The 15,944-nt window shown below is 70.4% G+C and overlaps 2 protein-coding genes across 2 annotated transcripts; both read right to left on the minus strand.

The window, feature by feature from the left end:
* Nucleotides 1-1,234: 1,234 nt before the first annotated feature.
* On the minus strand, nucleotides 1,235-4,415 carry LOC311189302 (uncharacterized protein). The gene is made up of 3 exons (XM_084260938.1): nucleotides 4,374-4,415; nucleotides 2,359-3,196; nucleotides 1,235-1,372 (listed from the first exon to the last, which is right to left on the minus strand). Exons 2-3 carry the CDS (start codon nucleotides 3,159-3,161, stop codon nucleotides 1,366-1,368), a joined length of 810 nt encoding a protein of 269 aa, XP_084117064.1. The 5' UTR covers nucleotides 3,162-3,196; nucleotides 4,374-4,415; the 3' UTR covers nucleotides 1,235-1,365.
* Nucleotides 4,416-9,824: 5,409 nt separating this feature from the next.
* Nucleotides 9,825-14,926, minus strand: LOC311189141 (uncharacterized protein; the record flags this gene model as incomplete). The annotated part of the gene is made up of 3 exons (XM_084260721.1): nucleotides 9,825-13,331; nucleotides 14,331-14,444; nucleotides 14,914-14,926. 3 exons carry the CDS (start codon nucleotides 14,924-14,926, stop codon nucleotides 10,579-10,581), a joined length of 2,880 nt encoding a protein of 959 aa, XP_084116847.1. The 3' UTR covers nucleotides 9,825-10,578.
* Nucleotides 14,927-15,944: the final 1,018 nt, after the last annotated feature.

Consider the following 15,944-nt stretch of genomic DNA (forward strand, 5'->3'; position numbering starts at 1 on the left):
GACTGAGGGTCCCGGAGCTCCCCGGGCTGTCAGACACCCCAGGACACGGGGCTGCCCCCCAGGTGTGCACAGCCCACCGTGCTGGTGCTGCACAGGGGCCCAGCGCCCCTGCCCCACGCGGGCACAGCCGTGGCAGCCCCCCCACGCCTGCCACGTGAGCCACGCCAGGAACTTCCTCCTGGACACGTGGTGAGGAGCAGGGGGTATTTCCTGGCTGCTCAGGGCCAGCGGCTCCTGGGGCTGGGGGTGAAGGCTGAGCCTGTGGTGCAGAGTTTGGGGTGATCCCCAAGCTCCTGCAGAGCTCCTGTGTCGGGGGGGGGGTGTCCCCACCTCCAGCCCCCAGCCCAGCTCCATCCCTCGCTGGGGAGGGGGAGGCGCAGCGATCCCCAGCGTGGGGGGTGTGTGGCTGAGCTCCTGGTGGATCCCTGGGCAGCCCGGCCGCGCTCCCCGTGCGACGGAGACACGGGAGGCTCCAGGCTTCAGCGAGTTTAATGATACACAGCGAGTACCTGTGTCCACACAGCAGCAGCACGGGAAGCGAGGGAGGAGAGGGGGACACACACACAACACGGGGCAGCGTGGGGGTCCCTGCGTGGGCACCTGCTGCTCATCAGAGGGTGCCAGAGCCCAGGGGAAGCTGGTGGGCAGCGCCAGGCTGAGCCTGGGCAGCAGCTGCCGGCGCCGCTCGGGGCAGTGAGGGGGGTGGGGTGCAACCCCCCCACTTTGGGAAGTGCATTTTGGCTGCTGGGTGGTACCCACGGGGAGCATCCTGCCCAGGGCCAGTGCGGGGTGAAGGTGCCACGAAGCTCCATGTGTCTCCCCACCCTGGGCTGGTGCGGGGTGTGACATGAGGGGGGACATGGGGAGAGCAGCAGGAGGGAGCCCCAGCCCAGCTCCCTCAGGGGTCAGTGGTGCCCAGGACGTTGCCGTCACCGGGAGCCGGTGCTGTGCCATGCACCAGGCCCGGCATGGCTGAGGAGGGGCAGGTTCCCAGCCCAGGCTCCAGCTCATCCCCAGGACGGAGCCTTCCCACCCTCTGGGCACTCACAGTCCTCCCCACCCCCCAGCCCCACACCGGGTGCTCCCCAACACCTCCGGGTTGTCCTCGGGCTCCTCGCCACTGGCACCGCGCCGGGACCTCCGGTGCTGCCCGTGCCGGGGGTCCCTGCCCGGCGGCGCTGCCTCCTCGGTGCCGGTGGGGAAGCATCTCCAGCCTGGAGCTTTTGTGGTTTATTTCTCTTTATTTTGGGGGGTTCCTGCAGGGTGGGGGCTCCATCCCTCCCCCTGGCAGCGCCGGGGTGCAGCCCCTTCCCCGTGGAAGGCGGCGTGGCGGCTGATGGCTGCTGAGAGGCGGCTCCGCTCCGGTCACTCCCTGGGTGAGGAAGGAGAGCAGATGGGTGTTACCCCGGGCTAGTGCCACGGCTGGCAAAGCAGCTTCACCACAGCAGGGAAGGGGCACATGGGGGGACACCCCAGAACCGCCCTCCTCTTCCTCCCCCATGCCCCCTGGCCCTGGCCCTGGGGAGGTTTAACTGAGGCTCCCCCGCCATGGTGCTGGTGAGGGGGGGGTCCCAGGAAGCCCTGCCCAGGCTGAGTGGGCTCCTCCTCGCTGAGGAAGGCTCCGAGGCGCCCGGGGATCGGCCTCGTGACTGTCAGGAGAGCAGCCCTGGCAGGATGGGGGGAGAGGGGCACGGCCACGGGGTTCTGGGGGTGAGCTGGGGCTGCCTGCGGGGCTGGGCTGGGCTGTGGGGCCTGACCCAGGCGTGGTGGCAGCTCCCTGTGCCGTGCCCATGGGGTGTCCTGCGCCCCAAAACCCCGGGGAGGTGACTAGAGACCTCCCACCCCAAAAGCCCAGAGAGGTGACTAGAGATCCCCTACCCCAAAACCCCAGGGAGGTGACTAGAGACGCCCACATCCCAAAAGCCCAGGGAGGTGACTAGAGACCCCCACCCCAAAACCCAAGGGAGGTGACTAGAGACCCCCACACCCCAAAACCCCAGGGAGGTGACTACTGACCCCCACCCCAAAACCCCAGGGAGGTGACTAGAGACACCCCCACCCCAAAAGCCCAGGGAGGTGACTAGAGACACCCCCACCCCAAAAGCCCAGGGAGGTGACTAGAGACGCCCACACCCCAAAATCCCAGGGAGGTGACTAGAGACCCCCAACTCCCCCGGGGACAGAACTCCCCAGGGCAGGAGGAAGAGCAGCAAGTGTGGCACTGGATCTTCCCCCAGCGCCTGGAAGGGGAGCTGGCTGGGGGGGTAGAGCCCCAAAGGCTGGGGGGAACCCAGGCAGCCCTGGGACCTGCGTGGGCAGCCGGGGGTGCCAGGGTGGGGGGCGAGGAGGGGTGCTCACGTGAGGGCGTCTCCAGCCCCGCGGGCGCACTGGTGGGCGGCGAGGTTGACCTTCTGGGCGAAGCTCTCTCCGCAGCGGGTGCAGGCGGAGGGGGTCTCGCCGGTGTGGGTGCGCCGGTGGATCTTCAGGGAGCCCTTCTGGCCGAAGGTCTTGCCGCAGTCGGGGCAGGCGAAGGGCCGCGCGGCGCCGCCGTGGCTGCGCTGGTGGGTGGCCAGGCTGCTCCGGCAGCTGAAGCTCTTCCCGCAGCGGCCGCAGGCAAAGGGGCCACCGGCCGCCTCATGCGGCTCCGGCGAGCGGCTGCCGCCGGCTCGGACCTCGGCGGCGGCGTTGGCGTCGGCGTCGGGCCGGTCCTGGGCGCCATGGGTGCGCTGGTGGTTGAGGAGGAAGCGCTGCTCGCGGAAGCGCTTCCCGCAGCGCTGGCAGGAGAAGGGCTTCTCGCCGCTGTGGATGCGCTGGTGGGTGAGCAGGTTCTGCTTGAGGCTGAAGCTCTTCTGGCAGACGCCGCACTGGTAGGGCCGCTCCCCGGTGTGGATGCGCTGGTGGATGATGAGGTTGTGCTTGAGGCTGAAGGCTTTGCCGCACTCGGCGCAGATGAAGGTGCGTTCGCCGGCGTGGTGCTTCTGGTGCCGGGCGAGGCTGGGCTGCTGGCCGAAGCATTCCCCGCACAGGATGCACTTGAACTCCTTCTCCTCCTCTTCCTCGGCCTGGCTGTGGATCACCAGCGCCTTCTCATCCCCCAGCCCTTCCTCGCCGCCCGGGAAGGCGAACGGGTTCTCGCCCGTGGGCGAAGCCAGGTCCGTCATGGGCGCCCGCTGCCGCGCTCAGGGCGCCCGCATCCCTGGGGAACACACACGGGGGAGGATGCAGCGGAGCCCGAGCGGGACCACCAGCACCCACCGAGCCCCTCGGGTGCTCCCACATCCCCTCCCCGTGCCCATCCCCGCCGCTGAGCCCCGGCTGTGCCATGGGACCCAGGACTGCCCTGAGGGGCCTGTGGCTGGGGGATGCCCCACAGGGACCCCCCGCAGCCCCCGGACCGGGATCTGGTGCCCAGGGCTGGCCGGGTGGGCAGCGCCTGTGGGCTGGGGGCGATGGGCTGGTGTGGGAGCCGGGGAACCCCACTGAGGCCTGGGAGGGAGCTGGGTCAGGCCAGGCCAAGCCCAACAGAGCCGGGCCCAGCCGAGCCGAGCCTGGGCCAGCAGAGCCAGGCCCAGCAGAGCTGAGCCCAGCCCAGCAGAGCCAGGCCCAGCAGCTGAGCCGGGCCCAGCAGAGCCGAGCCGAGCCAGGCCCAGCAGAGCCAGGCTGGGCCCAGTCCAGCAGAGCCAGGCCCAGCAGAGCTGAGCCCAGCCCAGCCCGGCAGAGCCAGGCTGAGCCGAGCCAGGCCCAGCAGCCGAGCCGGGCCGAGCCGAGCCAGGCCGGGCCCAGTCCAGCAGAGCCAGGCCCAGCAGAGCCAGGCCAGGCCCAGTCCAGCAGAGCCAGGCCCAGCAGAGCTGGGCTGAGCCCAGCCCAGCCGAGCCGGTCCAGCTGAGCCCAGCCCAGCCCAGCAGAGCCGGTCCCAGCCGAGCCGGGCCGAGCCCAGTTCAGCAGAGCCAGGCCGAGCCGAGCCCAGCCCATCCCAGCCGAGCCGGGCCCAACCGAGCCGGGCCGGGCTGAGCCGAGCCAAGCCGGGCCCAGCCGAGCCGAGCCCATCCCAGCCGGGCCGGTCCGAGCCGAGCCGGGCCGCGCCGCCCTCACCTGCCCCGGCTGCCGCAGGTAGGGCCCAGCGCGGCCCGACACGCCGGGCCCGGCCCGTTCCGCGGCTCATCCCCGCCCGGCCGGTTCCGCGCGTGTCTGCGGCGCTTCCTGCACCGGGAGGGCCCGGCCGGGCCGCAGCCGCCGCGGGGCCGCGCAGGGGCCGCCCGGCAGCCGCGAGGGGTCCCGGCCCCGCTCCCCCGCCCTTCCCCCCGCCTCCTCCCGGGGCTCCCGGGGCCGGTTCCCCCGCATCCCGCCTCCCGCATCCCCCCCGCCGCGCTGACCTGCCCGAGCCGCCGCCGCCGCCGCGTCCCTGCGGCCCCGCCCGGCCCCGCCCGCCCGGCTGACGCGCCCGGCGCCGCCCGCGCCCATCGCCGCGGCCTTGCGGCGGCTCCGCCCGGACGGCAGCGCAGGGGGCGGGGGACCCGGGCCCGGCGGCGCCGCGCAGCCCCCACCCCCCGGGCAGCCCCCACCCCCCCCGGGCAGCCCCCACCCCCCGGGCAGCCCCCACCCCCCGCGCAGCCCCCACCCCCCGCGCAGCCCCCAGCCCCCGCGCAGCCCCCACCCCCCCCGGGCAGCCCCCACCCCCCCGGGGCAGCCCCCACCCCCCCGGGCAGCCCCCACCCCCCGCGCAGCCCCCACCCCCCGGGGCAGCCCCCACCCCCCGGGGCAGCCCCCACCCCCCGCGCAGCCCCCACCCCCCCGGGCAGCCCCCACCCCCCGGGGCAGCCCCCACCCCCCGCGCAGCCCCCACCCCCCCGGGCAGCCCCCACCCCCCGGGCAGCCCCCACCCCCCCGGGCAGCCCCCACCCCCCGCGCAGCCCCCACCCCCCGGGCAGCCCCCACCCCCCGCGCAGCCCCCACCCCCCGGGTAGCCCCCACCCCCCGGGCAGCCCCCACCCCCCGGTCAGCCCCCACCCCCCGGGGCAGCCCCCACCCCCCGGGCAGCCCCCACCCCCCCGGGCAGCCCCCACCCCCCGGGGCAGCCCCCACCCCCCCGCGCAGCCCCCACCCCCCGGGCAGCCCCCACCCCCCGGGCAGCCCCCCACCCCCCGCGCAGCTCCCACCCCCCGGGCAGCCCCCACCCCCCGCGCAGCCCCCCACCCCCCCGGGCAGCCCCCACCCCCCCCGCGCAGCCCCCACCCCCCGGGCAGCCCCCACCCCCCGCGCAGCCCCCCACCCCCCCGGGCAGCCCCCACCCCCCCCGCGCAGCCCCCACCCCCCGGGCAGCCCCCACCCCCCGGGCAGCCCACCCCCCCCGAGCAGCCCCCACCCCCCGGGGCAGCCCCCACCCACCCCGGGCAGCCCCCACCCCCCGGGCAGCCCCCACCCCCCGGGCAGCCCACCCCCCCCGAGCAGCCCCCACCCCCCCCGGGCAGCCCCCACCCCCCGGGCAGCCCCCACCAACCGCGGGCAGCCCCCACCCCCCGGGCAGCCCCCACCCCCCGCGCAGCCCCCACCCCCCGGGTAGCCCCCACCCCCCGGGCAGCCCCCACCCCCCGGGCAGCCCCCACCCCCCGGGGCAGCCCCCACCCCCCCGGGCAGCCCCCACCAACCCCGGGGCACGACGCCCGCCCGGCCTGGGGGCGACCTGTGGCCCCCCCGTCGTTGCCGCGCCCCCTCCCCAAAAGGCCGGTTGCCCCCAGCCCGCGGACGCCCCGTCCCGCCCCGGGGCCCAGGGTCCGGCCCCCAATGCCCCAAAACCTGAGGAACCGGCCCGGCTGCCCGAGCCGGGGGCAGGAGCAGGAACGGCGGCTCCGGCTGGATGGGGAGCGCTGGGGGCCCAAACCAGGGGGGTCCCACGCCAAGACCCCCCAGACACCCAAACCAGGGGGGTCCCACACCACGACCCCCCAGACACCCAAACCAGAGGGGTCCCATGCTGTGACCCCCCCAGACACCCAAACCAGGGGAGTCCCACACCACGACCCCCTGGACACCCAAATCAGAGGGGTTCCCACACCAGGACCCCCCCAGACACCCAAACCGGGGGGTCCCATGCTGAGACCCCCCCAGACACCCAAACCGGGGGGTCCCATGCTGAGACCCCCCAGCCCCCGGCGCTGCTATTGGCACATGGGGCAGTTCCGTGACCCCAGCAGAGCTGGAGGGTGTTTGCCCCAGGACAGGAACAACCAAACCCCTTGGTTCCTGCCCCCCCCCCCCAGCGCCCCCCATGCCCTCCCCTCCTCAAATTCACCCCAGGGTGGGACCTGGGTGTCCCCAGGGCAGCCAGACTGGGGCTGTTGGGCCCTGTCCCCGGGCAGTGGCACACGGTGCCCATGGCACACCGAGCAGGTGACTCCGGTGGGTGTCACGGCTGCACCGCAGGCTGGGGCTGGTTTTGGGGGGAGGAGCCCCCGTCACGCTGTTCTGGGCGCCCTGGGTGTTGGGGAACCCTCGTCTGACAGGTGGTGTGGCCACTGCGGCTGGTTCTGGGGCCGGGACACCCCGGTGACGCCGAGTCGCCCTGGCTCACAGGTGCCGGTACCGCGGTGCCAGCGGGGAGCCACCCTCGGGCAGGACCAGGGGGTCCCCAATAGACCCCCCCACACCAGCGCCAGGAGCTGCCGTGGGGCAGCACCACAGTGAGAGCCACCAGCCCATCCTGGCAGCGCCGGGACGCTCCGGTGACACCGGCGCAGAGCTGGCTGCACCAGCGGCCCCTGCGCTGTCGCCGTGACTGCCACACAGACCCCACGGGGCAGGTTTGCCTGGAGCTGGTGGGGATGTGCTGGGCAGGGGCAGCGTGGGCTGCGCAGCATCCGTCCCACGGCACCCGCTGCCGCAGGGTGAGCGGCACTGCCGGGAGCAGCTCTGGGCAGCGGCAGGCACAGGCCCCAGGCCCCGGGCTGGCAGGGGCAGGGTGGCACAGCCGGGGACAGCCCGGCACAGCCAGGGACAGCCCAGGGTGTGCCAGGTCTGAGCAGGCAGCAGCTCGCTGGCGCTCGGCAGCCGGGCAACGCGTGCGGCTGGGACGCCCATCGGCACAGATTCCTCTGGCTCCCTTGCCTGGACCTGCTGTGCCAGCGATGCCAAACCCTGGCCTTGCCCGTGCCTGCCTGCCCAGAGCCCCTGCCAAGGCCTGGAGCCGGTGGCTGGGGTCAGCGTGGGACGTGTCCCCTTCCCGTGGGATGTGGCCACGCGCGCTGGCGCTGGCTGGTGGCACTCGTGGTGGGAGGTGGTGGAGCTGGGGGCTGCCACGGGACACAAGAGGGGACATCTCTGCCTGAGCAGTGACAGGGGGGTGGCAGGAGGGAGACCAGCACGTGGTGGGACACAGCTCTTGGCAAAAGCACCCATGGCCCTGAGCGCAGGGGCTGGCGGCGTGCCGGTGCCGAGGGGCTGGGGAGACCCACCCCCCATGGCAGGACCCCCCAGCACCGCCACGGCTCTGGGGGAGGAGCAGGGGGTGGCTCCAGGACACAGGGGTTTTGGGGGACGGTCGGGTCCCGGGACGGCTCTGGGTGGCTCGGCCTGAGCTGTGGGGTCGGTGGGAACCTGCACTGTGTGTCCCAGCTCTGCAGCCCTGTCAGCACTGTTAGATTTGATCCATCTGCTGTTCCAGTGAACTCTCCTTATCCCAACCCACGGGCTTTGGCTTTCCTGGGTTTGGGGTTGTTATTTGCCCCTTCCTTTCCCTCTCACCCCCCCAGCCTCTCTTCTCCTTCAAGGAGCAGGCAGCTGCCTGGATCTCGGCTCTCAGCTGGGGGTAGAACCACAACAGAGACCCTGCTGACCTTGAGCAGCCCCGTTCTGGGCTGGTTCCCCTGGCTCTGGGCACGGAGGAGGCAGCAGTGTGCTGTGAGAAAGCTTTTATTTTAAATAACCTCAAAAAATAGAATTGCAAGGACCTGAAATGCTGCAGGAGCAGAGGGAGGAGGGAGGGAGGGAGGGTGGCGCGGCTGCCCCGGGGCGGGGGGCGGGCGAGGGGGCACAGGGACAGACTCCCACCCCACAGCCTGACAGATTGGGGGTGCCAGGACCCCTCTCTGCCAGGCAGCCCCCACCCAGCTGCCTGATGGGCTCGGGGTGCTTCACTCTGGTTGTGACCATCCCGGTGTCCCCTCAGCTGCCACCCTGGCAGGTGGCAAAGCCTTTCCACACGCTGTGCCCCTCAGGGGGCACCCCAAAATGCAGGTGAGTAGCTGGGTGCTGGTGGCACTGGTGATGCCATCCCGGGGCCTCACCGCCTGCTGAACGGCTGGAGACACGGAGCTCCACGGCCCAGCACGGAGTGACACAGCTCTTGGGCTGGGGACACGGAGCTCCATGGCCCAGCAGGGAGTAACACGGCTCCTGGGATGGGGACACGGAGCTCCATGGCCCAGCACGGAGTGACACGGCTCCTGGGCTGGGGACACGGAGCTCCACGGCCCAGCACGGAGTGACACAGCTCTTGGGCTGGGGACACGGAGCTCCATGGCCCAGCACGGAGTGACACGGCTCTTGAGATGGGGACACAGAGCTCCACAGCCTGGCACAGCAGGACACGGCTCTTGGGCTGGGGACATGGAGCTCCATGGCCTGGCACCATGGGACACAGCTCTTGGGATGGGGACACGGAGCTTCATGGCCTGGCATGGTGGGACACAGCTCCTTGGCTAGAGACACAGAGCTCCATGGCCCAGCACAGTGTGACACAGCTCCTCAGGGGCCAGGGACATGGAGCTCCATGGCCTGGCACAGCAGGACACAGCTCTTGGGATGGGGACATGGAGCTCCATGGCCTGGCACAGCAGGACACAGCTCCCCAGGGGCCAGGGACATGGAGCTCCACAGCCTGGCACTGTGGGACACGGCTCCTTGGCCAGAGACACGGAGCTCCATGGGCTGGCACAGCAGGACACAGCTCCCCAGGGGCCAGGGACACAGAGCTCCATGGCCCAGCACGGTGTGACACAGCTCTTGGGATGGGGACATGGAGCTCCACGGCCCAGCACAGCAGGACATGACTCCTGGGGGGCCGGGGACACAGAGCCCCACAGCCTGGCACTGTGGGACACGGCTCCTTGGCCAGAGACACGGAGCTCCATGGCCTGGCACAGCAGGACACAGCTCCCCAGGGGCCAGGAACATGGAGCTCCACAGCCCAGCACTGCAGGATACAGCTCTTGGGCTGGGGACACGAAGCTCCATGGGCTGGCACAGCGGGACACAGCTTTTGGGGTGGCCCAGCAGCCTCCCCCCCCACCCCAGGCAGCGGGTGAGATGGGGTTCCCCTTGGGGATGAAGCGCACTTCAAAGCGAGGGCGTCGTTCCGGCGCGGTTCCCGACATCCCGTCCTCCCTCCCGGTGCCACAGGGAAGCAGAGGCAGCAGGCAAGCCCCAGCAAGCACGGGGGGGCCTCCCACAGCCCCCTCCCCATGCAGGAAAAGGGGGAGATGGCCCCCCCCACGAGCTACCGTGCCGGCTGCGGCAGCTGCCCCAGCGCGCCTGGGTTACCGAGTCAGAGGTGAACCGAGTACCAGGAAGAGGTGCTAGTCAGACAGAGTATCCACAGAGCAAGTAGAGAAGCACAAGCTACACCCCCCCCCAATTCCCCACCCCCCCACCACCCTGCAGGGCCCCCTGGGATCAGAGGAGACGCTTCTCCTGGGTCCCTTTTGGAAGCAGAGGGGAACGGAGACGTTTCCAGGCTGGTTTCCTGGATGTCTCCCCAGTTTCCTGGATGTCTCCCCAGACTCTGGGCTGTTTCCCCGGTTTCCCGGTGCTCACCCAGCTCCTGGGTTCCACCCCTGGGGAAGCCACAGGCCCGGGTCTGGCTGCACTGGCTGGGGACACCGGGAGGGGGTGGCTCCCAAGGCAAGGAGGCCCCAGCACCCGCCCCGGCTCTCCCAGCCTCCTGCGGCTCACCCAGGCTGGCGGGTCTCAGCTCTCCGTCCTGAACACGTCCTTGCAGAGGACATGGAGTCTGGAAGAGATGGATGGAGGGCTCTGGGAGGAGCTCTCAGCCCATGGAGGCCAGGCTCTGCCCCACAGCTGTCTCTGGGCCCGCACAGCCCCCAGCCGAGCGGGGAGCAGGCAGCGTGCCGGGCCTGCCGCATGACAGGAGCGGGATGGAAGGGCCAGATCCTGGATGCTGAGCTCCTCCCGCTCCCTGCGGTCCCTGCAGCCCCAGCAGGAGCCAACGCTGCTGATCCGGGGTCCCGTCACCGCCCCTCAGCTCCATCCCCTCCGCGGGTTCGGAAGGGTCCCGGCACAGGAGGCTCACGCAGCGCCGCCGAGTCCGCCTCCTGCTTCACCCCAGCCGATACCCGCCGGGTTCTCCGGGCCTCCCCTTCCCAAATCCACCGCTGTCCTCAGCACCGCCGTGTCCCGGTGGGGGCTCCACGAGTCCTGGGGTGCAGCTCCCCCTCGGCGCTGTCCTGGGCTGGTCAGTGACCGGGCCCCTTCCCCGGTGCCGCCGCCGGTTTGGTGTCTTTTAGTGCAAGAGCCAGGAGGTGCAGCCGGTGCCTCTGGCCAGGCTTCGGGCCGCCGGCGCGGGCGCTACAGGCAGTTGGGGCAGGGTGAGGGTTTCTCTTCGCCAGGAGCTCTCTCAGGCACTCTCAGGACTCGTTTCTCCTCGAAGCTCCTGCCGCAGGCGCCGTACTTGGCCCAGAGCTCGGCGCGGCAGTCGGGCTGGGGCTTCAGCAGCAGCTGCCGCTGGCTCACGCAGTCGGCGCAGCAGCACTGCGGCGGCAGGCTGGGCGGCTTCGGGCTCAGACCTTCCCCTTCCTCGGTGCATTTACAGGGGCACTGCCCAGCTGGGCCCTCAGGAGGGTGGTGGGAGCCAGACACGAGGTGGTGGTCTTCCTGCATCAGCTGCAGGAGGATGTCTGCCGCCCCGGATGGGCTCTCGGGTCTGTTGGGGGGCTGCGCTGCCGGCCGCAGCTCCTCCCGGCTCAGCGACCCGTGAGGGGCTCCGCGGGAGCAGGGGGGCAGCAGCATTCCAGGGGGCTCGGAGGCCTTTCCCAAAGGAGCGGCGCCGCTCCCATCCTGCTCCTCCTGGTGAGCCGGGCAGGTGCCTTGGCAGCAGGAGGCGGCGATGCCGCCGGCGTGCGTGCGGCGGTGCCGGAGGAGGTGAGCCTTCTGGCTGAAGCCCTTGCCGCACTCGGCGCAGCGGAACGGGCGCTCCCCGGTGTGGGTCCTCTGGTGAACAGCCAGGTTGACCTTCTGCCTAAACCTCTTCCCACACTCGGCACAGGCGTGGGGCCGCTCCCCGGCGTGGCCCTGCCGGTGCAGCTGCAGCTCCCCGTGCTCCTCGAAGGTCTCCCCGCAGAGGGAGCAGGGGTAGGGGCTCCCCGGGTGGGTCTGCAGGCCGGGGGCTTGGCCGGCCTCGCCGGGGGGTCTCTCAGCCGCGTGGACGCGCTGGTGGACCCGCAGGGACAGCTTGCTCTTGAAGCGCTTGGGGCACTCCAGGCAGGTGAAGGGCTGCCGGCCGCTGTGGGTCTTCTGGTGGGCGATGAGGTTGGGTTTCTGGGCGAAGCGCTTCCCGCACTGGGTGCAGGCGAAGGGCCGCTCCCCGGTGTGGGTGCGGTAGTGGGTGACCAGGTTGCCCTTCTGGTTGAAGCGCCGGCCGCAGACGCCGCAGGTGAAGGGCCGCTCGCCGGTGTGGATGCGCTGGTGGGTCACCAGGTTGGTCTTCAGGCTGAACCTCTTGCCGCAGACGTCGCAGCGGTAGGGCCCCCGGCCCCGGTGGTTCTGCCGGTGCTTCACCAAGCGCTCGTACTGCACGAAGCTTCTCCCGCACTCCGGGCACACCCAGGCTCTCCCTTCCGCCGGCTTCTCCTGGGAAGGTTTAGGGGACAACTCGTCGCCGGAGCTCTTCTCGTGCTCGGGGCAGGGGTAGGGCTTCTGCCCCACGTGGGTCTTCTGGTGCGCCACCAGGGAGAGCCACAGCCCGAAGCTGTTGCCGCACTGGTTACAGATGAAGGGTTTCTCCACCCCGGGGGCTGGGGGAGCCGGGGCGGTGGCATCCCCCCCCAGGACAGGCTGCACCCCGAGGTGCCCCAGGAGGTGCGGGCTGTGGGCGAAGGCTGCGGCGCAGCCCCCGGGAGCCTCGGCGGTGGGACCGTGCTGCGGCCGGAGGAGAGTCACCTTCTGGCAAAACCCCTCCCCACACTGGACGCAGGGGAAGGTCTGCTCGCCCAGGGGGGGCTGCTGGTGGGGCAGGAGGGGCTCCTTGGGGGGGAAGCTCTTCTCCGTGCAGGGGTACAGCTCCTGGCCCTCGGGGATCTTCTGAACGGGCAGCGAGGCCATGGGGCTGAAGGGTCCCTCCGGCTCGGGGGGCCCCCCCGGTTGGAGCAGGGTGGGGGCGGCGCCGTAGGGCAGGCTGGAGGCCGGGCTGCGGCCGGGGCAGCGGCGCTGGCGCGGGGCGTGGGTCTTCTGGTGGGCTCGGAGGGAGACCTTGTCCTTGAAGCACTTCTGGCACTGCCCGCAGGGGTAGGGGCGCAGGTCCGTGTGGGTGCTCTGGTGGGTCACCAGGTTGGTTTTCTGGGTGAAGCGCTTCCCGCACTGGGTGCAGGCGAAGGGCCGCTCCCCGGTGTGCACCCGGTAGTGGGTGACCAGGTTGGTCTTCTGGTTGAAGCTCCTGCCGCAGAGGAAGCAGGTGAAGGGCCGCTCGCCGGTGTGGATGCGCCGGTGGGTGATGAGGTTGGGCTTCTGCCGGAAGCTCTTCCCGCACTCGGGGCAGACGAAGGGGGTGTCCTCCTGGTAGCTCCGCTGCTGGGACCGCAGCTTGGGCTTGCTGGAAGCGCCGTCCTCCTGCTCACCCCCGGCCAGCGCCTTCTCCCCGGCGGCGTGGATGCGCTGGTGGGCCAGGAGGTTGGCTTTCTGGCTGAAGCTCTTCCCACACTGGGCGCAGGGGAAGGGCCTCTCGCCGGTGTGCACGCGGCGGTGGGTCAGGAGGTTGGGCCTCTGGCTGAAGCTCTTCCCACAGTCCCCACACCTGTAGGGCTTCTCCCCGGTGTGGATCCTCTCGTGGGTGATGAGGCTCTGCTTCTGGCGGAAGCCCTTCCCGCACTGGGCGCATCGGAACGGGCCGGCGCCGAGCTGGGGCACCCAGCAGGCCACCCGCGTGGGCAGCGGGCTGAGGCTGGCGCTGCCGTCCCTCTCCATGCCAGCCCGCTCTGCAGCACGCTGCCCGCCGTGGAACCAGCGGCTGGAAGCGCTGGAGGTGGCGGGATACAGCTCCAGGGAGCCGGCGGCCGCCCCGGGCTTCTCATCAGGCTGCTCCACTTTGTTCACTCGCCCCGGCTCAACTAGGTTGGAAAGAGATCCCAGGCGTTAACTGCACAAGGCTCTGGTGGAAATCAGGGCTTCCCAGGTCGGAAGGGATCCCGAAGGAGCACCCAGCCCAACCCCCTGCTCCCCACAGGGCTGCCTGGAGCTGACCCAGGGCAGTTTGTGGCACCCCAAAAGGTCACAGCCCCTCAGAGCAGGGTCACCACGAGTGGCAGGGCTGATGCTCTGTGTGCAGTGGGGACACAGGGAGCTGAACCCCAGAACCCCGAAATCCCAGGTTTCGTGGGGTTGGGGGCTCTCTGGAGATCATCCCATCCACCCCCCCCCCCACAGAGCAGGGTCCCCTCAAATGGCCTGGCTGCCACTCTGTGCAGTGGGGACAGAGGGAGCTGAACCCCAGAACCCCAAAATCCCAGAGCCCCAGGCTGGTGGGGCTGGAGGGGCCTCTGGAGATCACCCCATCCAACCCCCCCAGAGCAGGGTCCCCTCGAGCTGCACAGGACAGCGCCCAGGATCAGGGGTTGGGGTGGCTCCAGAGATGGAGGGAGACTCCCCAACCTCTCTGGGCAGCCTGGCCCAGGGCTCTGCCACCCTCCCAGCACACAAGTTCCTCCTCAGGCTCAGGGGGAACTTCCTCTGCTCCAGTCTGTGCCCACGGCCCCTTGGCCTGTCCCTGGGCCCCCCTTGACCACAGCCTGACCCCTCCTCCTGAGCCCACCCCTCAGGGGTTGCTCAGCACTGAGCAGATCCCCCTCAGGCTTCTCTTCTGCGGGCTGAGCAGCCCCGAGTCCCTCAGCCTCTCTGCCCCAGAGATGTCCTGGTGCCCTCAGCATCCCCACAGCCCTTTGCTGTCCCCTCTCCAGGAGCTCCCTGCCGTTCCTGACCAGGGAAGAACCCCTCCCAGGGCCTGCTGCACCCCTGACTCACCAGTGACAGCAAAACCTCCCCCCTGACTGACCCCAAGAAGAACATCCCCCACCAAGGGCAGTTTCCCACCGGTCCCACACAGCACCTACCTGCACAGGGGCTCACGAGGATCTTGCTCTCCTCCTGCATCTGCTGCCCCTCAGTGTAGGGCTCCTCTGACTGCTTAATTCCAAACAACCCCCCAGGCTTGAAGAACCTGTAGCCTGGTTGGAGGGAGAAGAGAGAGCTGGTCAGCACCAAGCCAGAGCCCTCAGCACAGGGGAGATGCCCACGTTAATCCCCACCGTGGAAGCTGGAAGTTCAGGAAGCCTGAGGGCATCCCTTTCATCTATTTTAGGCTCCTCCTGCCTGCAGTGTAATTAAAGATAAAAGGAAACCCCAGCACCAGGCTTGTTCCTCCCAGCACAGGCACGGGGAAGGTGGGAAGAGGGGGCTGCTCCTCAGCAGAGGGTTCTTTCCTGGGTGTTTGGGGCTCAGCCTGGCGCCCTCAGGTCCCTTTCATGGGGTTTAGAAGACTTTTAGGATCGGATTTCAAAGGCTGCCACAGAAATGCCATTAATTCCAAGCCCACTGATTCCAAGCTGAGCCTCCCAAGTAGAAGAGGAGGCTCCACCTTTAGCAGTGGAGCTTGGCTGGGGCCAAAGGACCTTCCACGGGATTGGGATTCCTCACAGTGGGGCCACATTTGCATATATTTACATATAATCTTTGCATCCCTCCAAAGCCTGGTCACCAGCAGTCATAGAATCCCAGACTGGTCTGGGCTGGGAGGGACCCCAAGGGTCCCAGAGCTCCAACCCCCTGCCACAGGCAGGGACACCAACCTCCAGGCCTGGAGCTACACAAGGTTGCCCAGGGCCCCAGCCAACCTGGCCTGGAACACCCCCAGGGACGGGGCACCCACCCCCTCTCTGGGCAGCCCCTTCCAGCCCCTCACCACTCTCTCTGCACAGAACTTCCCCCCAGTCTCTCCTCTCCCCCTTCCCTCCTCCAGCTTCACTCCAGCCCCTTGTCCTGCCAGTCTCTGCCCTTCCCAAGAGCTGATTCCCCTCCTGTTCCTGGGGTCCCTTCAGGGACGGGGAGGCTGCACTGAGGTCCCCCCACAGCCTTCTCTTCTCCAGGCTGACCCAGCCCAGCTCCCTCAGCCTCTCTCCCTAGGGGAGCTGCTCCAGCCCTCTGAGCATCCCCGGGGCTCCTCTGACCCCTCTCCAACAGCCCCACATCTCCCTTGTGTTGGGCCCCAGCTCTGGACACAGGACTCCAGCTGGGGAGGGCAGAGCAGAGAGGGACAATCCCCTCCCATGTTCCAAGCAGGGGCTGCCCCCCAGCACACCCCCAGCCCCAGCCCCCCTCCCATGGCAGCCGGTGGGCACAGGGCTGCCCCTGCCCTCGCAGACCTTGGCAGTCACCTGTGCAGGGGTCGGACGGGATCTCTGCGCCGACAGCATCCAGCTCGTGGGCAGCTCGGGGCACCTCGCTCAGCCGGGGGTAGGGGAGCAGGTTCAGGGCGTGGGCAGGCTGGGCCTGGGGAGAGGAGAAGCCTTTCAGCTCATCACCATGGGTGGGAGACCCCCCTGGAGCGCTGGGGTGGGGTTTGGGCCCCTCACCACAAGGAGGATGGGGAGGGGCTGGGGAAGGGGGATGGAGCAGGGAAGGGGCTGGAGCTCGAGGCTGCCGGGAGCAGCTGAGGGCCCCGGGGCTGG

Source organism: Gallinula chloropus, assembly GCF_964237585.1.
Source record: "Gallinula chloropus genome assembly, chromosome: 2".
NCBI classification, from domain to species: domain Eukaryota; kingdom Metazoa; phylum Chordata; class Aves; order Gruiformes; family Rallidae; genus Gallinula; species Gallinula chloropus.

Coding starts and splice junctions, on each gene's coding strand:
- LOC311189302 (XM_084260938.1), bottom strand. CDS start 3,161: ATGACGGACCTGGCTTCGCCCACGGGCGAGAACCCGTTCGCCTTCCCG.